The 25,460-nt window shown below is 32.7% G+C and overlaps 1 protein-coding gene across 1 annotated transcript in view; it reads left to right on the forward strand.

The window, feature by feature from the left end:
- Positions 1–25,460, forward strand: part of LOC147078868 (corticotropin-releasing hormone-binding protein) — a 124,346-nt gene that overhangs the window by 52,185 nt on the left and 46,701 nt on the right. Inside the window, exons 2-3 of the mRNA XM_085948522.1 lie at positions 9,565–9,667; positions 19,502–19,662. Coding sequence (XP_085804648.1) covers positions 9,565–9,667; positions 19,502–19,662 — 264 coding nt within the window. The remainder of the gene's footprint in view (positions 1–9,564; positions 9,668–19,501; positions 19,663–25,460) is intronic.

The raw sequence follows: 25,460 nt of genomic DNA on the forward strand, positions 1-25,460 counted from the left end.
TGTATATAAGGCAAAACGTGATTATAGGATTCAATTTCACATTCATAGACGTTTGTTTTAATATCACGAGATAGCTTTTAAGACTATTGATATAATTAGGGATTCCAATCCCGGGATCCCGAATCCCGAGATCCCGAGATCCTGAGCTATTTTCGATACCTATATCCCGGGATTGATAAACATAATCCCGAAACTTTCAGGATTGATTTTTTATCAATTTTTATGGAAAATAAAATGAAAACGAAAACATAACAGAAAAAATACTTTTAATAACAAATAACTACATTAGAAATAAACTGAGTTTGAATGAAGTTTCATTTATACCCATGTGTAAGTTGCCGATTCATTGTATTTTTTCACATGAATTAATAAAAATGAGAAAGATCGGAAAAAACAATACTTCGCACCATTAACAAAGTAATTTCACCATGATCTCATACGTTTTACAGCAGTTTCATATTTAGCTGACTAATTAGATTTATGAAGCGGAGAGGCCATAAGTACACCATGATTTGCTTACTATTTTAAATCTCGTTAACCCATTCATTAAGTCTTTACTATCAAAAACAGCAATCACATATTAAATTCACATTAATATTTATATTACAATATTATTTACTTCATTAAACTTATATATTTCCAAGATTGAACGTATACAATATTAACAATAATTGTCTTAAATAGTATAAATTATACTTGATTTATTTTTGATCGATTTTATCAATGTTATTTGTAAATATATTTTTTTTATATAAACAATGGAGAAAAATGTCAATCCCGGGACCAGTCCCGGGATCCCGGGATTGTCAAATCGTAATCCCGAAATCCCGCGATCAGAATTTTGGCTCGGGATTGGATTCCTTAGATATAATGTCATAACATAATTATATATATATCGCTTATAATTTGTATAATATTTTTCACATTCAATATTATATATTCGTATATATACACAATTCATATTATTCAATAATAACAACTAATTTTTGTAATCAATTTATGGGTTGTCTACGCGTATTTTACAACGTTTTTATTAGCTCGTATTCTTGTCTGTCCGGTGGTTGTTTGTTCAGTACAAATCTTGCAATCGATTTTTAACTAACTTCCCGACTAGCTGGCATTTGAAACTTTTAGAATATATCAAAACACGATGACAATGCATTCTTTTAATACTTTTAGCCATCTTTAAGTACAATTAAATTAATTTTCAGTTAATTCTATTTTGTATGAAAAGTTATTTCGGAAGAAATCCGTAATCTAATCCACTATTATTGGTTGCTAAGTGGGTGGTCCTAGAAACTAATTTATCAATATATACGTGCGTTACTATGGAAATCAAAATTATATTTTAGTATTCTATATTTGTTTGTTTGTTTGTTTTTTATTTACTTCATATGAGCATATTGAGTATTATAATTCAACAGAAAATTTAAAAACGTTGTATATAAAAAGTTCTTTTTATCTTGTAATTATTTCCTTATTTTTTTCTCAGCGTTATGGGCTCGTTGTAAAGGCTGTTCTTAAGCCCAGTCGCGGGATAATAGTCATAAATCAAAATTGAGCAAAACATGCAACTTTCTGATGTGCATATAGCAAGGCCGTCTGTCACTAGGCAAGCCAAAATGAATGAAGAAGTGCGACATCTCAGGTGAAAATAGTTGCATGTAGATGTTTTTTTTTCAAACTAAAATGTGTTATTCCATCACTGCGCGAAGGTCCATAAGATAACGTGTGTTTTGTGAATAACGATGACGTCAAATCGATGTATTCGACACGTTGCAGTCGGATGAGTTTAAATGTGAGAGCCGGCTAAGAGCTGATCATCTACATTTGCAACGTGACAGTAGCGTGCCAATACAACCGACAATCCTTAAAACTGTTTATTCGATTATAACCCAAAAACTACATGACCAATATTGATGAATCTTGTACAGCTGATGGACTGTTCAGACTGTGAAAAATATATTTTATATAAGACCGATGATATGCAACGCACTAAAATCTAACATTTATCAAGGTGCGGTGTATTTCCATGTACCTATATAATTATTATTTTTGTATGTACATATTTCTACTGTTTAATAACAAACTATCTATCTCTTTTTTTAAGTCATGTTGTGAACGTCTTAAACTTATAATTTGTAATGTCCACAATATGTAAAAAAAAAAAAAATTGAATTGAATTAAATTAAATAAATTGAATAGCAGCAGTGTAGTGGCGAGGTGAGAGGCACACGCATATATTTAACCGTTGTCTAACTCATTAATTTAAAAAAATCAAATCAAGATAGAATATTTCTAAATTCAGTATATGATAATATTATATTCAGTCTGTATTTTACGCTAAAAAATTGCAGGTATAGCAAATATTATTATGCTATAGTTTGTAGAAAAATAAGTTCTCATGTTTCAAAGCGATTAGTTTTACAACGCGTGAAGAGGTAGGATGAAACGGAATACTATGTTTGCCGTTAATATTTGTATAATTTATGTTGCTATTCAAAACAAAGTTGTTTTACTTATACTGCATATAATACTTAACTGTTTTACAAGTAATATACATTCTATTGCTTATTTATCATGATAAGATATAATAATTATTAATTGATGAATCAAAATATAGGAAAAACAAAAAAGGAGACAATCAAAATAATTTCATATAAATTAGGACCAGTTTTCTCAGCTCAAATGGATATAAACATAAACAAATACATAAAAACAAATCCAGAGATACTTTAATCAATATATATTGTAACCTATGCAATAGACTGTTGCTTAAACTGTTTTAATACTTTTTTTACACGGATGTTATCCACTTGCATAACCTATTAGTTCCATACTCTGACTCATACATAAATTGAAAAATAATATATTATGTTCTTGCCTCATCCAGGGATGCGAACCTGGGACTCATGACGTTATAGACCGATACTCAAACGAAACTAGGTAGCCCTATACTAAATTCACTTGAATTCTACGAGTGCAGATATATAAAAATTAATAATATTAATACTATCGACTGGAGGTACTTGAATCCATTAGAATTTGCATACTAATTATATAATATATATATTGTATATCGCTACATTCAAACTGTACAAATCTTTTAGACGAATTCATGTGTACCCGGAGATTTAAAATTTGGTATATAAGTACTAATTTAATGACAGTGCGTGATATTCATTTGGGGGCGGTCCGGAGCTTTAAACATGGATATCACAAAAAAAAAAGTATTCTAAAAACGAACTTTGAAAAATTTTTATGGATAATATGAATACTAAAAACATCATAATAGATTTGCATCAAATAAATCAACCATTTTACAACGTTTTTATTAGCTCGTATTCTTATTTGTCCGGTGATTGTTTATCCAGTACAAATCTTGCAATCGATTTTTAACTAACTTCCCGACTAACTAGATATTTGAAACTTTTAGAATATATCAGAACACGATGCCAATGCATTCTTTTAATACTTTTAGCCGTATTTAAGTAGAATTGAATTCATTTTCAGTTAATTCTGTTTTGTATGAAAAGTTATTTCGAAAGAAATCCGTAATCCAATCCACTATTATTGGTTGCTAAGTGGGTGGTCCTAGCAACTAAATTATTAATATATACGTGCGTTACTATGGAAATCAAAATGAAATGTCAAAATGACATTTCAGTATTCTATATTTGTTTGTTTTTTATTTACTTCATATCAAGTACAAGTTTGAGCATATTGAGCATAATAATTCAACAGAAAATTTAAAAACGTTGTATATAAAAAGTTCTTTTTATCTTGTAATTATTTTTAATTAATTGATACAGCTAACAAAAATAAAAAATTGATTGTATATTATATTTATAAAATATTTATTATTAAAATATACAAGATATAGTAAAAACCCTATATGGGTTTACATGAAATAATATTATGGAACCCACACGTATTTATAAAGCTGGCTAGCATATAAATTTTCCCTGCTCGGAAAAACCAATCACTTAATATTTCACGCACGCGTCTGTTGAATATTCAATAAAATCTTATTAAAATTTTGATGTCATAGGTTGTGATTCTATTTTCATATAAACAACTTTTTAATACCGAGACGATCTATAAGCCCGGCGAAAGAACTGAATACAAATACCTAGCGATATTTTCCAGGAAAAATCGTAAATAAATTAGGTGATAAATATAGTTGTCTAAAAACTTTTTTATTGCGTAAGGGAAGTTTTATCAATTTTTATTTAGAGGCTGGAATATATTTTTGACAGTTTTCCGATATACAAAGAGCAGTGGAAGAGTTTTTCGTAGCGGAAGAGTGCCTGTTGAATGAAGGTAGATTATCAGTAACAATAAGGATTATAATAAACTGCAAATACACATTGATGAATGAAAAATTTTCTTATAGACTAATTTTTTAAGTAATCTTTTTTTATTTATATAAAATCACGTTTGAATATTGTGACTTAGCCAAAATTAAATTCGATGTAATTAAAGATTTACCTACACATTAATTTTTTTAGAATTTGTAGGGGTCGTCGATGTGAAGGCTAATGGTGTGGTGACGAGGAGAGATGGAGAGATGAGAAGTCGTTGTCGTAATTATGAAGGGTATGAGTTTATTTAAATTGCGTAAGTACATGTGTACAATTGTTACAATAATGCGAATCACAGTAAAGAGCGATGTGCTTCGGTCGAAAACTTACAATCGAATAATTCTCTTTTTATCAATCAGTGGGTCTATTCTATACTTATCGAACACTAAAGTGATAAATAGTATCAAACTTAGGGTAGGTTTGTATCAAAATATTAGCACTTATTCTAACAATTACACGAAGTTGGTTTTTATTGTTGCAATAAGTGCAATATTTTAACAGCATCAAGATAGGTGCTGTTAAAATATAGCACTTATTGCAACAATAAAAACCAACTTCGTGTAATTGTTACAATAAGTGCTAATATTTTTATACAAACCTACCCTAAGTTTGATAATATTTATCACTTTATTACTTAGGCGATCGATAAGTATAGAATAGACCCACATGACGTGCTGATTATTATTTTATCAACTTATAATTATGTAATAATTAGGCTATTAACTAACTACGTGAGAACAGATATACAAAGATTATTGTCGCAGTCATTGATCTACAAAGTTAGCTATGACTTGATACCTACATGGAAATGTCTATTAATTCAATTTGTAATATAAATTAACGCCATACATTTAAAAAATATAAACATATAAAAACTGCTAACAATTAACAAAAAACTTTCGCTGTATTATTGAAAACTTGATTAAATAAATGTAATTAAAAAAATACGTACGTAATACTAAGATAAACTTCTTTAGTGAATTATTCACATTTTTTAAAATTATAAGTTCATCTTTAGATAGGTATATTTTATATAAATAAAATAGTTGAAAATATGAATAATTAATAAACGAGTCGTATTTTTCCGCTCCGATGTCTCTGGTAGTCGGAACATTTACCTTGATAATTAAATGATAAATAGTTATTTTCCACTAAATTCAATATGAACGAAATATGTAAAATTGAATTAATTTATATATGTGTTGGAGTGGTTAAATACTGAATTTATTATTTGCAGATAAATTAAAATACTTAAAAATGAATAGTCGTGAAATACAAAATCTAATTTGAATATTATAATTATCGTAATTTTATTCAAATGTTATTTTAAATTAAAACTTATGTTTATAATATTATTGAAATACGACTTTGGAAATGAAAAAGGGCGTTTGTTATTCACATAAATCAAATTTTACAGTTGGCACAAAAACGTTTTTGTCATGGTTTTAACTTTGTAAGTGCATGATAAGTTTTTATATCCCTAATTTGTATTGAGTTAATTTGAAAAAAAAACCAACAAAAATTGGTTACATGTAAGTTGTATGTATGCAGTTCATCGTGGGACACTTATTTGTGCGCCGCAGTAGGTACGTGAAAAATGAGTTCGTATAACATTTTATTAAATGACGAGTTCTTCATTGAACATTTCACCGTGGAATACATTTGTACGTATCTTACAAAATGCGGCGATAGTTTGCAAATAGTACTGTTCCAATTAGATTAACCCTAACCTAACCTAACCTAACTTAACCTAACCTAGTAAAGATATCTCATAAAATTTGCCACATGTTGTGGCATAAGTACAAATAAACTCCACGGTGAAATGTTAAACGAAGAACTCATCATTTGATTAAATGTTACACGAACTAATGTTGCACGTACTGCGGAGCACGAATAAGTGTCCTGCGGTGAACCGTTTACGTACAAACTTCCGGATACGACAATAATGATGGTTAAGTCGTTTTTTCCCACGTCATTTTGCATTTTACATTTCCATCCTTTGGATAATAAAACCTATTTTGAAAATACTGAGGGTTACGCCCTTTTTCCTTTCTACAGTTGAAATTTGTAGGTATATGATATTATTAAATACCTAAATATAAATAGTAAACATTCAAATTGTGTGTCACTTGCAATTATAAATGATTTAGTACTACCTATATAACTTTTCCAGTTAAGTAATTGAATTGGTCGACAAATTGATATTGATTATAGGAATACCTTATAAACGTGCTTTTACACAAAATAGGTCGACCACTTAATATGACCAATTAATAAAAGCTTAACAATCTAGCATTAGTACACAAATTTAAAACATTTAAAAAACGGTTATTCTGGTCACCTACTAGAGATACCTATCGGCAAAATACAAAACTATTTAATATAGTTTATTGCTAATTTACATAAAACAGCTATAATTAACTAAAACGCATGTTTTAAAAATAAATGATTCTCAAGATTTGAGAGAAAATTTGAAAAAAGAATTCTCACGTAAAGGCGGTTTGTAGTGATAGCCTCGGTAAAATTACATATTATAAAAAGGTTCCTTTTCTCACTATTATTGAGAAATAATACATTCATTGAAAAATACTTTATTTCATAATTTAAAAAAAGTAATTGTGTACACTTCACAAAGTTGTTTAATATTGTGAGACATTTTTCCAACCCATTTGGTTCTTGAACTGGATAAAATATATATTCACGCATTTATTGATACCGCGGTTTCAAATTTATACAAAGACAGCCATTCTATGTGCTAGCGGCTAGGCCAACGTGGATGGGGTATTTTATAAGTAGATTTAAATATGTGACTTAGTAATTTTGTGTGTTATTTGAATACAGAAAAATACGATAGGTAGTTTGTTTTATAATAGAATACTCCCTTAGTACTGATACTAATCTACCGAAGAGAAAGGATTAGGAGGTATGGGATAAGAACCTCTGGGTTTTCAATACCAAACAAAAAAAAAACAAGAACAGATTTGTTACACGATTTCTTTATCAGCTAGTTGCTCTTAAAAAAATTAAGATATATTATATACCTAAGTGTATTTATATATTAGAATTCAACGCTTTAAACCAAGACAAAGTTGTGCAAGCCGAATATTGTGCAGCATCATTTATTTTAATATACTTTATACATAGATTTATTATTACTCATTTTTTCATTCTGTATTTAAATGAAAGAAAAATATGCAAACGCGGATAAAAAATGAAATTATGTTTCATCTGGAGTTTAGAAAAAAATAAAGAAAAAGAAAATTTAATGCACTATCATAACGTGAAAAATTATATTACTCAACAAGTTCACCAACACTTTTTTCTTTATTGAAATATACGTTTTCTTCTTCCACGGCGCTACATCCCAGGGTGGAATTTGGCCTTCTACACAACCGCTCTCCACTCACTCCGGTCTCTCGCCACACTTTTCCAGTTACCGGGTCTTCCTATATGAAGCCAGTCTACTTCTACGGCGTCAGCCCATCTCCTTCTTGGACGGCCTTTGGGTCTCTTCCGTTGGGGTAGCCACTTCGTCATGATCCTTGGCGCTTTAACTTCAGGCATTCTCTCCACATGTCCCGCCCATCGTAGTCTTTGGGACTTACAGTATCTTAAGATTGTTTGCTGTTCAATCATCTTTTCCAACTCGTGGTTCATTTTTATTCTGTAGTTCCCATTTTATTGAAATATACGTATTGTACATTATTATTTTTATTATTATCGAAAAAATCTATAAAATATAATTATTGTAATTGACAAGGCCGACAATAGACATGCCGGAGTACTGAATTGCGATTTGCGATAGTAGTGCTTGTTATTTATATATTTTAGAATGAGATAAAATTCTAGCATTAAATGAAGATATTCAATTGTATATTTCACTAAAATCAATTAATGTATCACCTTGTGTTTTAATAGGAATATTATTTTTTAGAAACAATTTACCATGTTGTATTCAAAGTATGAGCAATAATACTACTATCGATATTTACAGTTTCGTGTCATGGTTTGACTATAGTAAGCCTTGGAAGTAAGGCACTACCGTTTGATTAATTTTAAATGACAACAAAATGATTTTTATTGTTTATTTATAAAAGAAGAAATTATTAAAGCATAAAGTGAGCTTTCAAAAAAAGAACAGTTAGAATTCTACCGTCGATTTAAGAAATAATAAAATATTGAACAACGTTATTAATCCTCACGTAAGTGGAATATGTTGATATTGAAAGATATTTTGTTATATTCGGATATATATTATATAGTTAATTGGTATCACAAAAATGGTAGGTTGGTGAGATTTGCTATATTTAGAGAACAAATAACTGATTGTACTAATTTTTCCAATACATAGTTATCAAAGAGACACGCCATGTCAATAATATCATGAAAAGTTAACTCTCTTTTCAATTTTACAACGTTTTTATTAGCTTGTATTCTTGTTTGTCTGGTGGTTGTTTGTCCAGTAAAAATCTTGCAATCTATTTTAACTAACTTTCCGACTAGCTAGACATTTGAAACTTTTAGAATATATCAGAACACAATGCCTATGCATTTTTTTAATAATTTTAGCCACCTTTAAGTAGAATTGAATTCATTTTAGGTTAATTCTGTTTTGTATGAAAAGTTATTTCGGAAGAAATCCGTAATCCAATCCACTATTATTGGTTACAATGGTACACACATTATTATTATTTGGTATTACATATGGTAAGTATGCTACAAATAGACTCCACGGTGAAATATTCAACGAAGAACTCGTCATTTGATTAAATGTTACACAAATCCATGTTTCACGTACCGCGGCGCACGAATAAGTGTACTGCGGTGAACTGTTTACGTACAAATTTCCGGATACGGATGGCGACAGCTGGGTCCCAACAACACCGTCCAAACGAAGACCGCCTGGACATTGCCGCCCACACAATGACACCAAAACAATTTAGAAATACGACTATTTTTATTTTCACATACTATTATATTTTAGATACACAAATAAAGGTGATCTAATTTTTACTTGGTTGTTTTTCTAAAAAAATATACGTTCTTATGTTCAGAAAGAATCATTTATTTACGTGGTTCATAAACAAATTTTAAAAGAAACGCGGGAAAGCTTTTAAAATACTACATCAATCATCCTACTAGTAAGTTTTACTTTTAAATCTCTTCAAAATTTACTACATGTACATTTCTTTTGTTACAGAATTCTCTGTCTCTTGGAGCGAGAAGTTTAGGCCCATATTCCCTTGGTACAGTCTATCGAGAAAGGAGAGGAGAGCTAGAAACTTTACCCCGAGTTGTAGATGGTAAGTTGTAATAATATTATATATATTTTGGGATTAAAAGTTTTTAAAGAAATTAATTAATTCTAAATATTCACCCACGGTGGCTGCGTGGCTTATGGTGATGTCTTTACCTACTGGAGGCACCTAGTGGAAAAATACGAAGCTAGCAATTTGAGATGTTTTTTGATAATTTACAAAGCGGAGCTGTTTGCCAGGGTCCGTCCACACACGGGCCCGATCGGTAACACCGATTTGATATCAACCAAGGCCAACTTTGAGGAATTCAAAAAATTTGCTGCATCGTATGGAGGACGGAATAATTCCGATTTCTCCTTAGATTCATCACTTTCTACTCCTGACTCCTCTGTTTAGGCAGAGTTTCAGTACATAAGGGCAGAGGACACTTCATGTCATTAAAGATAAATGACGGCAGAGCAAGTCAAGATTCTTTTTATTTTCTAAAACTCTTTTTTTAAGCACTAAGGTGCATGGTTGCTACATCAGTCCCGTGCAGCATCGCTTCGGGACAAGGAAGTGTGGCACTAAAATCTTTTCATTCTGACACGTTTATAGTGTTATGGAAGGCGGCCGTGCACAAACCGCAGCTGCATATACATGGCGGGTGGAGATGCGGAAACTCAAATCATTGTGTTAATAAATATGTATCTAAAAACATTAAAAAGAAAAATATTTTTTTATTTTAAGTCAAAGATAAACTTACAATTGTTAAAAAATGTAATAAAAAGTGAATTTGTTGGTGGATCCCATCTCATTATTACATATATTTTTTATGGTCACATTTATTACTAAATTTAGTTTATTAAATTTTCTAAGCTTCGCTTAAGAGATTTTTGACTAATTCCTAGTTTTCATATTTTTTATATTTATTTTAAAATACATCAATTTTTATAAAGCTTAAGCGTTGGCCTATAATAACGCCCTGGGTCCCAGGTTCGAATCGTAGGTCTGGCAACTGCACATATTGTTTTTCAATTTGTGTATGAAGCAGAGTATGGACCTAATAGGTTGAGCAAGTGGCTGACATCCATTTCTCGTAAAAACAAAATCTGTTAATACAAACCTCTACTATGTGGAGGCCCAAATGATCATATTAGGATCGAAAATGGTCGGAAAACGCACGAGATGTTTTCAAATTATGTATATTCAATATAAAATAATGTTACATTCTCAAATTGTGTGTCACGTTCGTTGAATAAAAAAATAGTTTTTTTTTAATTTAATATATTTTAAGTAAGATATCGTTAAAATAAATATGTTTTAGTAGATAGAATTTTTATAAAAATAAACTTTATATTATACGGTTTAAAGAAATAAAATTGAAATCCTTTTTATTTATTAATTAACACAGTTGAAATTGTAAATTATCAAAAAATGTCTCGAAATGCAAGCTTCGTATTTTATCCGCTAGGTGCTTCTGGTAGGTAAAGACATCGCCTTAAGCGTCGGACTATAAATAGCGTCGTAGGTCCCAGGTTCGAATCCTGGGTCTGACTAGTTAACACATTGTTTTTTTTAATTTGTGTGTTAGCGTATGAACCTTATAGGTTGAGCAAGTGACTGACATCCATTTTTCCTATAAAAAATCAGTTAATACAAAATTTTACTCTGTGGAGGCCCATATATGATCTTATTAGGATCGGACATAGTCGAAAAAAAATATTCAATTGTTTTTAGCTACACAAATTGAAAGAATTAAACAAGATTTAGATATTTGTGATACTTAATTATACTACCACGATTGTCACTAAAACTTAGTGTGGGCCTTAGCTGTTGTCACGTTGAAAATATACCTTATCTCAAAATAGGTATAAGCAGGTAACTCAGAAATATTGGGAACTGAAATAGCCAACGGGTAAGGCGATAGCAGGTAACCGTCTAGAGTAAGGAAGAATCCGGGTTAAACTTACACACGTGTCAAGAACACGTTGTACGTCTAATACTGAAAAATGCTCTCGGTTTATGCATTTACGCTCATTTAATGTTGGTGTATTACACACACTATTGCACGTGCATAATGCGTGCTTCATTTTCGTAGGACACTCACACATTCAAAAACCCTGCTTCAACGTGCGGCGTATTGAATATAGCCAATCGGTATTCTATTTATTATCTGTTCTGTGGGTATAAGGATAAGCAAGTAGAAAATGATGCAAGATTGGTCTTCTCTTTTGCACTAACTGCAACGGTGCGGTAGAAGAGAAGGGCTATATTTTTTTTGGACTCGGTCACTTAAACCTTGACTGCACAGATGGACGGATCTCTTTGATAAAGAGTTCACCTTGATGGTTGCCGATCGGCCGGTAACCAACCTAAAATTCAGTATTGGAAGTAGCTTCATTTGAACTTTTTATATGTAAAATCAGTGATTGTCTACGGACGAACAGATGAGTATCTATACACCTATATATTATTATTTTTTTTTGTTTTTGCAAACATTGATAACGAGTCTCTATTGTCAGTAAAGACAAATCTGTGAAAGGAAATCATAATTATTACAAATGCTAATGAGCCATCGAAATAAATATTTTTTATTAGGAATTTTAAATAAAAAAAACATTATTTTTTAATCCATGGTTTATATAAAAAAACAATGAATACAGAAACATAGACCTTTGGGATTTTAATAAAAAGTCTATATAGGGCAATTTCCGTTATCCGGAAATTTCAAATTTTAATCTAAGAATCGCCTTCATTAAAAAAAAGTTTGAATAAAAATCTTAAATTTTACATTCTTTTTATTTAAAAATACTCCAAGCGATTCATCATTTTAAAAGGAAGATTAATTAAATTCACAGTTCCATTAACAGTGCCAATTAAAATTAAAAAAAAGGAGGTATTTGCACCAGTCTTAATAAGATGCTATTATCAGATTTCCAAAAATAGACAATCGTCTCAAAATGAAAATAATTAATGAAATAATTAATTAGTGGTCAAATAGATTTTTTTTTAAATTTCAATTTTTTTTAACATATTATTGTAGTGAACATTTATTTTGAAGATTTACATATTATAATATGTCATCATCATCAGCCGGGGTCAATCCACTGCTGGATGAAGGCCTCCCCAAGCTTTTTCCAACTCTCTCGGTCCTGTGTCGTTCGCTGCCACGTATTTCCGCCGAATTTTACCAGTTCATCAATCCAGCGGCTTTTAGGGTGACCCTGTGGCCGTTTCGTACCCCTTGGGTACCACTGGATGACAGCATTTGTCCAGCGGCCGTCCTTTCGGCGAGCAATGTGCCCCGCCCATCTCCATTTCAGCTGTTTGGCAACGTCTATTACATCGCGTACTCTTGTCTGCTTTCTAACCCATTCGTTCCTCTTACGGTCCTTTCGCGTGATGCCCAACATGCACCTCTCCATGCCTCGCTGTGTGACTCTTAGCCTTTGGACATCTCTCGTGTTGAAGGTCCACGTCTCGCAGCCATACGTGAGCACGGGTAGCACACATTGGTTGAACACCCTACGCTTAAGACATAATGGTAGGTCACTCTTGAAGATAATATTCAGACGTCCGAAAGCACTCCATCCCAGCTTTGTTCTTCGAGCAATTTCATCGTGCATGCTTCCGTCTATTGACACCTGCTGTCCGAGATAGACGTAGCTGCTGACTTGCTCGAGTTGGGTGCCAGAAATACAGATAATCGCAGGGTCCGAAAAACAGTTCTTCATCACTTTTGTCTTTGAGACATTTATCTTTAGACCGACCGTTTGACTGACATCCGCGAGTTCTTGCATTCTACCTTGGAGGTCTTTCGGGTCTTGTGAGAGTATAACAATATCATCTGCAAAGCGCAGGTGACTGAGGTGCTCCCCATTAATTGGAACACCTTTTTCCTCCCAATCAAGTTTCCTAAATAAGTCCTCAAGAGTAGCGGTGAATAGTTTAGGTGAAATGGTATCACCTTGCCGGACACCTTTGTTAATGGGGAATTTACATGACCGTTTGTGGAGTTTCACGCATGCTGTGGCATCACTGTATATACTGTTAAATATGTTTATATGGCGTTTGGAAATTCCTTGGTTGTTAAGGGCGTCTATAATTGAGAATTTTTTGATGGAATCAAACGCCTTTTCATAGTCTATAAAACCAAGATATAATGGCAGTTTGTATTCCTGGTAGCGCTCTATGATTTTCCTGACAACCTGTATATGATCCATAGTACTGTAGCCTCTTCTGAATCCGGCTTGCTCTCTTGGTTGGTTCTCGTCTAGAACTGTTTCGAGACGGCTTGAGAGTATTTTCATGAAAACCTTATACAGAATTGGCAGTAGACTAATTGGTCGATAGTTTTTCAGATCTTCAGTGTCTCCTTTCTTATGAAGAATAATAATGGAGGCATTTTTCCATGACTCTGGGATGTTCTCTTCGTGCAGACAAGACGTGAACAGACGTGCGAGCACATCGCTCACCGTCCTCCCGGCCCGTTTGAGTACATCGATAGTCAGCCCATCTTCTCCCGGGGCTTTCCCACTCTTCATGCACATTATAGCATATTCCACCTCTGTGGTAGTTACCTCGGGAAGAGGATCTCCATATTCTCCGTTCACCGGAAGATCTGAGTTGATGTCAGTGTCATCTTTGTATAGAGCGCTGTAAAACTCTACAACAGTGTCCAGTAGATGATCCCAGTTACGCACGATACTTCCATCATGCGCTTTTAGTGTCGTGATCTGCCGTCTCCCTATTGACAGATGCTGCTTGTTCTTATGTAAGCTCTTTCCTGATGCAACAATTGATTCTACAAGGTTCATATTGAACTTACAAAGATCTTCCCGTATGTTTTTACGTAGAGTTTTGCACAGCGTGGAGTATTCGAGATCATTTGCAACTTGTTGCTCGCTTTTTGTACTCCTACGCAGCTTCATAAGATCCAACGTTTCCTTTGAAAGTTTGCTTACTTGTTCAACCACAGCAGCAACTGTTTCTTCCAAAGATTCTATAATGATGTTTGTTACTGCCTCGGTGTTTTGTAGGGAGATGGGGTCATTTTCAGCTTGGAAAGCCGCTAGCCTGTTCTCCAGCTCTTGTTGGAATTCGACTCTGCTTCTCAAGCCTCTGCGGACTCTGGGCTTCTGCATCAGTTTTGATCTCTCACGTTTGATGTTAAATCGTACTTTACACCTTACCATTCGGTGGTCGCTGCCAGTTTTAAATTTGTTAATGACTGTGCAGTCTAGAAAAATATCCTTCTTGTCGGTGAAGATGTAGTCGATTTCGCTGGTTCGTTTTGCTGGGCTTCGCCATGTCCATTTTCAAGAAGGCTTCTTTTTGAAGAATGAGTTCATGATGTAGAGATTGTGGTTTTCCGCAAACTCCACTAACATGTCTCCTCGGCCATCCCTGGTGCTATGTCCGAAGTGCCCGACCGCTACATCATCCTGGTGTTGAGATCCGATTCGTGCATTAAAGTCTCCCATGATGATAGTGAAGTGACATTTCCGTTTATTTTTCAACGTACTAATTTCTTCATATAGCTCCTCCACTTTTTCATCAGGTGAGTTTTGAGTGGGCGCATAAACTTGCAAAAGCAGAATCTGGTATCTTTTGTATATGTATAGGAATATATTATATTCTTTTTAACATTACATCAGACCATGAGGTCCAATGGTAGTAGTGTAATCAATTATATAAGTTAAACAATCAGGCATTGAAGTTAAAATCCCTCCACCAAACCCGCCCCGTACCACCCTCGGTCTTAATCGAGAGTATCACGGGACCCGTCAATTGGTGATGTGAAGCAACTAAGAATTGGCCTGGGAGTGTCCTGAGAGAAGATGCCCAAGACTTAGATTGCTACGCTCAAAGTGAGCTCTGACTGAGTTTACTGAGTTTACTCTAATGCAAATTGCCAGGGAGAGAAAAAGCACATGGAAATTTCTAAAAAGAAAATGAACCTACTTGTTTTTAAAATTAAAGAACGAAGCTAATTATACAGGCAGCAAAATTTATGTGAAGAGATCTTCACGCCCGTAGTAAGACGCCGCAAATTTTTTGAAAGCAAGATAATTGGCCTTAGTAGCAACCAGGTTGGACGGGCCGATGGGTCCAACAGCTGGTTGGACCGACCTGAGCATTTCCTCCCGTTCGGAGCACATACTCAGACACTCCCATAGGATGTGGTTGGCATCCTGTATTTCCCCTCAGCATGGACATGCCGGACGGCTTGCAAGTCCAAGCTCGAAGAGCTTGCCAGCGAATCCACCATGACCAGTCACAAATTGACTGGTGTGATGGTCTGGAGTCAGATATTTGGTTATCTCCATTCGCCACTGTATGTCTGGAAAAAACATATATGTGTGCCGGCCCTTGGTCGATTCGTCCCATTTTCGCTGCCAGGTCTTAATGGCCGCATTGAGCGACATGAGTCTAATTCTGCGCCTCAATAATGCTACTCCTTCGCCAGCTAGCCGAGGGGGGGGGGGGGGGGGGGGGGAAGCGAGGTGAAAATCACCAACGTCGGCCTCCTCGCCCTTGAGGAGCAATATTGAAGCGCCGCTGACCTGAATATGCAGGTCAGCGGCAATCAGACAAATATACACCCAGGTTTTGATAAAATCACATAAATATAATTATTGTGACCTCACCGGGATCAAACCTGGAGCGTCCAGATGAAAAGCCAAACGCTTTACGCTTAACTGGACTACGGGGCCACATGACATAAAAATTAAGAAAGTCAGTGTTAATAATATTCAAACATAATACAAGTTAATAAAAATAGTTTAGAAGTACAAGGAAATGAACAAAGTATTTTTTATGATTATGTCCTATTCTAATAAGATCATATAAACCTCCGCAGTTTGTATTAACAGTTATTGGTTTTTACTAGAAATGGATGTTAGCCACTTACCTAACCTATTATGTTCATAATCTGACTCTAAAGACAAATTGGAAATCAATATGTGTATTTTTCAGACCTAGGATTAGAACCTGAGACCCACGACATTATAAACCAACCCGTAAGCCGCTCGGTCATCATGAGCATATTATCATACATATTTATATCATAGACAAAATATACCATAAGATATAAATATAAAAGTCGTCTACCAAAATTCACTGACACGCAAGTGGAAAATATCAATATCAACAGCCATTTGATTTATCATATTTAATAATATGTATACTGTTTTTCTACTTATTAAGTCATAATTTGTGTTCTCCTAATTATTTAATTGAAAAATATCTGTAGCAATATTAATTAACCTTACTATATAATAATTAGGCGGTGAAATAATTTAAATTTATTTTTCTATTGTTAATTATAGAATAATATTTGGACTTTTTAGTGAATTTCTGAGAATACATTTGTTATAAATTAAAAAGTTAATTTTTGCCGGATTTTTTTTCTCAAAAAATGACAACACAAAAATCTTCTACACGCAACTACAGCAACTTCCTGTTACCGCCGAGATCTTGTTGTGGAGAGTAGTTTAATAATTATTCATATTGAAAGTAACTTTGTTTTTATTTAATAAAACGCATTTTTTTTTATAGTACTTATTCCACTTTAATTTAATATATTAGGACCGGTTTCGTCCGCCTCAGTGGGACATTTTCAACGTTGAAAATGTCCCACTGAGGCGGACGAAACCGGTCCTAATATATTAAATTAAAGTGGAATAAGTACTATAAAAAAATTGCGTTTTATTAAATAAAAACAACAATACAATGCAGTTCCACCATGAATTGACAGTTAACAAAATAAAAGAAAGTAATTTTGACGAGTTGCTACGTGTAATACAGGCTGTTCCCTTCTTAGTCACTTCCGTACTGGCTAAAAATAGCCGAACCTAATCGAACATCAAAAGGTTAACGTTTATGTTGTTGGACATAATCACGTATTGTAATAGCTACTAACAACGTACGTGCGATGTATAAACGCGACGCTAAAAACTAATGAATATTTTTTGGGTAGCGCTTTCTTTAATTAGGTCTAGAATAAAAAAAAAATGTAACTAAAAATTATACACAATTTATCATAATAATTACTTATCCTACTTCGTGTTATTATACCATAGTGGTTAATCGATAGCCATTTAGGCTTACTTACATAACTACTATTAATTATAGACTTATATTGTCGGTGAGACATAATATCGCGCCCGGAGAATAATAGTGGTACAACTCGAAAAACTTGTTTTTGCAGGAGAGCAGTTTGAATATTTTATTTTGGTGTGTTAAATCAGTTTTTTTTTTTTAAATTAATTTATTTTATAATAATGTGAAGTTGGCACACTTGAGTCATCTCATTTTGAATGTTATCCGCAATAAAAATGGCACAATGATCATTGTGCCACAATTTTTGCTTGAATTCAAGTAGAATGTTATAATATGATAAAAATAAAAATGTTTTTAAGGCCACTACTATATTTTTAAGAATTATGCCGCTATTTGTGCGGATAGAAATGATATCTTGGAACATTTCTGCATAATTAACTAAAAAAATGACAAATTTGGACTTGTGCCACTATTATTCCCCGATGCGATATAATAACCACAGAACTGTATTACATGTGTAATAATCACCGGTGAACAATGTGTTACAGATTATATTTATTATTATTAACTATTTAGAGTTAGAAAGAAATTTACATAGTGTCTAAAATAGTAACATAACTATATTGACCTCATTTGTTCATACTAGAAAGACACATACGTTATTTATACATGTCTTAAGTTCACAAAAAAAGTTAAATTAATTATATGTATAATCTTAAAATAAAATTGATGTCTGATAAGTAAATGCCATTATTATAAAATAAATATCTTAATTAATTAGATATACCTAATATAAATGGTTCGGATGTATAATAGTATTATATAGATAATACGTAAAAATATACGTCTCATACAAAAGTTATTATTTTAAAATAATACGGTTTCCAAGAAAGTAGGTATTATTCTTGAATGGTCCCAAGGTAAAAAAAAAAGAAATGTTTCCACCTTATTCATGGAGTTATAGTCTTGATAATGGTGTTGGTGGCGCTTCTAGCAGTGGACTGTATAAACTAGAGAAGTGGGTTTGCACAGGATGCCAGACACTGACTTTTATGTTGAGAGGGCTGGCACGCACTGGAACTACTTCGATGTTCACGCACTCACGCAGTGGTAAACGGACGATACACTTTTAGATGGAAGGATGATATAGACACGACGTTAACTAAAACCGTGACAGATTTAGTGCAACGAAGGTCGAACAGATACGTTTTGAATCAGCCGGTAGTTAACGACGGCTAAGCGATCAGAAGCCCGCAACGCGACCGCTGACGTCACTCGAGCTGTCTTAAAGTCACTGAATGTTCTTCGAAATTACGGTCGATTCCTGACCCGTAACTGTCGGTCAGGATAATAATAAATAAAAGGATTTGAGTAGATGAAGAATAAGGATGACGGCCCCCACAATCGGCCCAACCAGGTGTTCTAACCGAAAAAGCTATCGACTTATTATTCGTGCAGAATTCATACTACCATTTTGTCATTATAGAGACTTTATTATATTGTAATATGCAACGTTATTTTAACGTTTTTAGTGATGTTTCAGTTATGATCAGCGATCGTGATATGGAAAATACATAATAAAATATGATGTAAATTTTACTTGAAATAATAACTCAATTTTTATTGATTTTTACTTGTGTAATTATTTTAGTGGATGTTTTTTGAAAATCTTACCAAATAATTCTTGAATGAAATGAAGATCCACCAATGTGCGACTGTATTTTTGTTTTGTATGTTTCAATGATACATTTTTATCCAAAAAAGCGTAGGATTTCTTTTTGCATAGATTCAATGCGTTAGAATTGAGATGGTAATCTTTTTTGTTTTTTTTAGATTGCATTATGATGGCAGCCGAAGCAGGCGAGTATTTCTACAAGTCGTCAACAGATGAGTCAACAACCTGCGGACTTTATCTGATCGCTCATCCATCAAAACGTATTGAAATCACCTTCGAACGCCTGGATGTTCCATGCGAAGCTGCTGGACTAGTATCGGTAAGGATTACTTTGGTTATTACACTAACTATGCGTCGGTAAACAATTGCGAAAAATAGTACGCTAATTATATAGTTAATAATATTTTAGGATTAGAGTATTTGTTTAATAAATTTAAACAGAAAGAGGTAGTAAATTATTGTAAAATTTGAAAATAAACGTTCTAAGCGGTGGCATTTTGAGTCTACTTAAAGGGAGACATGCTCAGCGAAGGTCAAAATGGAGCTTTGATTGCATTTTAAAAGCATGATCCTGGATATTCCTTAAACGTTGTAGATAATCTATTTATATAATTTTGAAGTATTATTATCCTTTATATTTATAAAGGTGTATAAATGTACCTAACCGTTTTTTTAAACGGTACATGTTCAAACACGCGCGTAAACATGACCTTACTCCCTACTTCAGTTATAGTTTGTCAATTTATGGTTATGGCTGTATGTTGTAGCTTAACCACTGGGGAATGCCAAAAGAAATGGCGTATTTCAAAAAACACAACCTTATTCTTAGGTCAATAATTATTATAAAGCAATCATTATTCGTAGGATGTTAATCACACTTGAATGGTCAAAGACATAGCTTATAATTAGTATCTTTAGAATTATCTTCAAATGACGTGTTAATCTTGCCCATTTTTTGAATAATAAAATGCCTAATTCTTGTCAAATTTGGGATCACAGAGATTATCAATATAATTTTTTATCGTAAGTATTTCACTATAATAATCTCGACATAAATTATACTAATGGTTTTATAAATGCGTTTAAAAATTAATAAATGTAGAAAATCTTAACACCACTGCACATGTATGTACTGAAATATGACTATATTCTAAAACATTAGAGCGAGAGGTTTAAAATAATACTATTTTATGTAATAAAAATACTTTATGCAGTCATCAAATGTTTAAAATAAATATAAAGGATAATAAGGCTTCAAAATTATATAAATAGATTATCTACAACGTTTAAGGAGTGTCCAGAATCATGGTTTGAAAATACAATAAAAACTCCATTTTGACCAACGCTGAGCATGTTCGCCCTTAATGACACTAGGCAGTTACTGGGTATCTGTGTAAATATCGCTTCGCTCCAATTATTTCCGTTCCTTCGTTACGGATTACAATTTGCCGATCTCGGGATTGGCATTTTTACGATAGTTAATATATTATTACAACGTTTTTATTAGCTCATATTCTTGTTTATCCGGTGGTTATTTGTCCAGTACAAATCTTGTAATCGATTTTTAACTAACTTCCCGACTAGCTAGATATTTGAAACTTTTAGAATATATCAGAACATGATGCCAATGCATTCTTTTAATACTTTTAGCCATCTTTAAGCAGAATTGAATTCATGTTTAGTTAATTCTGTTTTGTATGTAAAGTTATTTCATAAAAATCCGTAAAAAGTAAAAGACTATTATTGGTTGCTAAGGCGGTGGTCCTAGCAACTAAATTATTAATATATACGTGCGTTACTCTAGAAATCAAAATAATATGTCAAACTGACATTTCAGTATTACATATTTGTTTGTTTGTCTTTTATTTACTTCATATCAAGTACAAGTTTAAGCATATTGAGCATAATAATTCGACAGAAAATTTAAAAACGTTGTATATAAAAAGTTCTTTTTATCTTGTAAATAATTTTTTTTATTTATACAAATAGCATTGATAAAATCGGTTAAAAGTGTCTAGTATATTTATACTATTTAAGATATTTTATTTAATGTTAATATTGTGTACGTTCAATCTTTGAAATACATGGGTTTAATAGAGTAAATAATATTGTAATATAGATAATAATGTGAAGGTAAAACTTAAAAAAAAAATTAATTAAAAAAGATACCATTCATAAAATCCGGCGTAGAAAAAAGTGCCTGCCTGCACTCTGTGGTACTGGCGGCTAGACACCGTTCGCGTGCCAGCACTTCAGCGGCGTCTAATTGGCTAAATGAAAAAAAATTTTTTTTTTGGTTTTAAAGATTGCGTATGACAACAAAAATGGTTATTTATTATCCATGATCATTCGGAGATTCCCCCTGTGACATATGCAGGTACATACACGTCATTAACACAATTTAGTACACAAACTAATTGATTGTGATTGATAAAAAAATCAATCCTAAAGGTTTCGGGATTATGTTTACTAATCCCAGGATTCATTGGTGTCGAAAATTGTCCGGGATCCCGGGTTGGATTCCCTAGTTCCAAGGTATTGAACCAATACTTGAAATACTTATTATACAAAGTAAAACCAGTATTGTTGTGTAGGACTCGGAGACCTAGTGCATGACTAAAAGCATGGAAAGAGTGTTGGGATCATTTGAGCAGAGCGTACTGCGCGTCGGACCCATCAATGACAAGCAATTTTCGGTGAAGATGAAGATATCACTATAAGCTTAAAGCTTTGTTAATTTACAGTCCATCAAATTGGAACGCCTAAGGTGGCTGGGCCATTTACACAGAATGTAAGAGTCGTGCATGATCAAGAATCTGACATTTGAGAAGCTAGCTGGAAGGCAAACGAAAACTTGGTCGACCTCGTACGTAATAGAGGGATACTGTCGAGTTTGATTTAAAGATAGAAGCTGGTTTAGGCAGTAACCTAAATGAGGCCATGAAATACATATGGTTGTACTGCCAGGAAGAAGAATAACTGTATAATTATTATTAGAGGATTTGCGCGGGGAACCACATTCTTAACCAATACTAATAACTAGAACAGGAGTAGTCAACCTGGTCCTCAGTCCCGGCGTTCCAACTTTCATGGTGGGCGGCAGGGGTTTTAAAAATATTTTCATTATGCATCAGCTTCAGGGATCTCATTGATAATTTAATTAATTTTAATGTAATTTCATAAGACTTCATGCTTATATGTATGCAAAGTATAAATAAAAATATATATTTAACTACAGTAAGATGTTTTATAAAGATTTATGCTGCCAAACTTAGCGAAAGTATGATATAAAATATTAGGTAAGTAATTATTATTATATGCTTTAACTTGCAGTAACTCTGCTTTATAATTTTTATAAAGTAAAGTTACGTCCCTACTTTATAAATTACCGTTACTGTGGAACCGGTGGGTGGTTAACAAATTTCACCACTTACAGAGATACAAAAGTGGGCGATAGATATAAAAAGGTTGAATACCCTCGAACTAGAATCTTCAGGAAATGTATAACACTCTTTCCCTCTTAAAGATATCACTAAACGGAAAAAAAATAAGATTTACTTCGATTTTCATTGTAACGTGAAAAGACTCTATACGTCGTTAAAGATTAAACTAGACCAAATGTATCGTAGATGTAATATATCTTCATAATGTTTAACTAACTTCAGTACAAACTAACAAATTTAGAAGACTTTGAACATAAATAATATACGTATATAATAGACAAGTTAGTAGTTATAATGGAAAATTAGGACAATTAGGTGGATACTAAATTAAACTTACTGAGATTGTTAATTTAACTAAATAACATAATATTATGTTTATATCAGTGGCGAAGGGTGGAGGTAGGCTATTAAGATCCGCCATAAATAGTGCACACTAAGCTTTGTCAGTCATACACATTTGTTTTTATTGAAATAAGACTACAATTATTTACTACAGATGGTGTTGGTTAGTTTTTAAAATTTAATTTAACCCTGCGAAAATCAAGCCATAAAAGATAATATTCAAAAATACTAAATAATTAATAAATAAAATTACGCCATTAAAAAATCATACATAATTTTAGATATTTTATAAATAGTATAACATTATTGAAATCTATGTTCGGATAGTTTAATGAATTAAAAAAAAAATAAACAACATGTGGAATATATAATTCAACGAAAACAAATAAGTATGAATGAAAAAGTGTGCACAATCTTGTTAGATCAGCCATATAACAAAACAATTATGGTTTGGTTTAGGCAGGGTTTAATTGATTTTTAAAAGCTAACCAACATCTTCTGTAAATTATAGTTATCGTTCAATGAAAACAAATACGTATGACTGACAAAGTTTAGTGTGCACTATTTATGGCGGATCTTCACAGCCTACCTCCACACTTTGCCACTGGTTTACACACACATATAAATATATATATAACACATATATTATGAGTTATTAACTAATTATTTGGAAAAAATAATGTTACGGTGGAAGATAACTTTCTATTATTCGAATAATAGATAGAAATGTACAACTTTAATTTTGCTAATTTAATTAGTTAAAATTATGTTAACAAATAAAGTTTTTTTTATTTTCACGAATTTACTATTATCTAAATTAATTCGATAATAAATAACACAACGGTTTCGAAGAAATTTATTTTCTTCTTTCGACATTCATTTTCGAGATAAATTGTATTTTTGTAATTCGTTTAGTGAAAATTGACAGCGGTTATCCTTATAACGAGCATGACAGTATAATTTGAACATGTCATCGTGACAATACTACGGCTAATGATTTATGTCAGCATTACATCATTCTGAAGCTCTGCATTACGTCAGCATAACGTTATTCGTTCATTTTTATTTCATGAAAGTACTTTTCTACACAATAATAAAAATATTATTTTGTAGCTTTCTCATAATTGTCTCCCTTGTCCTAAAATGAAACATCACTGAAACGCAAAAAAAAATCATAGGATTTGTCATAAACGTTAAAGTTGTGATTATATTGAGATACATGTCGCGTACTGTCACGGCGACAAATTTAGTCTATGGTTTCGTCATTTTACAGAATATTTTGAATGAACACGATCTCTGTAAATAATTCAATGTTGGAGTAACCTAGAAACGAGTCTGTAAATCCAATAATATGTTGAACATAACCCAACCCGCAGACCATAGATAATAGACAATATTTTTATAGAAAATACATAGTGCCAACCAATAAAAATAAGTAGGCATGTCGAAAATGATAATAAACGTTCAAAACGTCATGCAAATGTCGATGCAGTGAAGTAAAACGTGAGGTGACCTCATTTTTGTTATGGTGATTTCGGCAGATTTTGCTAACTGACAATTTTCGTTTAAAGGTTCAATGTGTGCTACAGGATGGAAGCATCAGTCTGATAATATTTTGAACACCAAGAAAAACGACATTGCACATTTTTTCACATAGCAGCAGCTTACTGTGCTTTCACGTGATAGTACACGACGTGCACCATAATATATTTCATGCTTAAGTGTTTTAAAAGCCATATCAACGAAATATCAAAAGTGGGCGTTTAGATATTAAATAATAAATCGCGCTTAAATGGATCTTTTCTGTACTCTATTGTTATATTTTTGATATAATTCATTCACGGTTCATTTATAAATTATGTCACTGAGATACTATTTTTTATAATATGACAGTAATAAATCGTCACAGTGGCAACACCCTTTAAAGTGCCAAATTGTATTCGACGTTTAAAAATTGATATTAACATTTATTTACTTCAAAAACGCCGGCTAGACGCTCATGCTTTACCACAAGTTTACCTGCGCAAACCACTTTTTATCGGGAAGCCCGTGTATATGGACGGGAAAACTGTAGCTCGCGAAAACCGAAAAGCGCTGTAAAAGTGTTTCGTATTTATTGTACAAACTATACCGCGCAGGCAAGTAACTGCCCTCTAGCCGACGCATATTGCACTAACACTTATATACAGTTATTTATCATGTATCAATGATTAATACGATAATTGTTATTTTACACTATTTTATAGACTACAGATATTGGTTATACATTTATGCTTTAGACCTAATGGGACATCACCTTGAAGATACTATTCAAGCGCCCAAATTTTTTTAA

Source organism: Rhyacophila brunnea, unplaced genomic scaffold (genome assembly GCF_057557595.1).
Source record: "Rhyacophila brunnea isolate RB1 unplaced genomic scaffold, BYU_Rbru_1.0 scaffold_10, whole genome shotgun sequence".
Taxonomy (NCBI): Eukaryota; Metazoa; Arthropoda; class Insecta; order Trichoptera; family Rhyacophilidae; genus Rhyacophila; species Rhyacophila brunnea.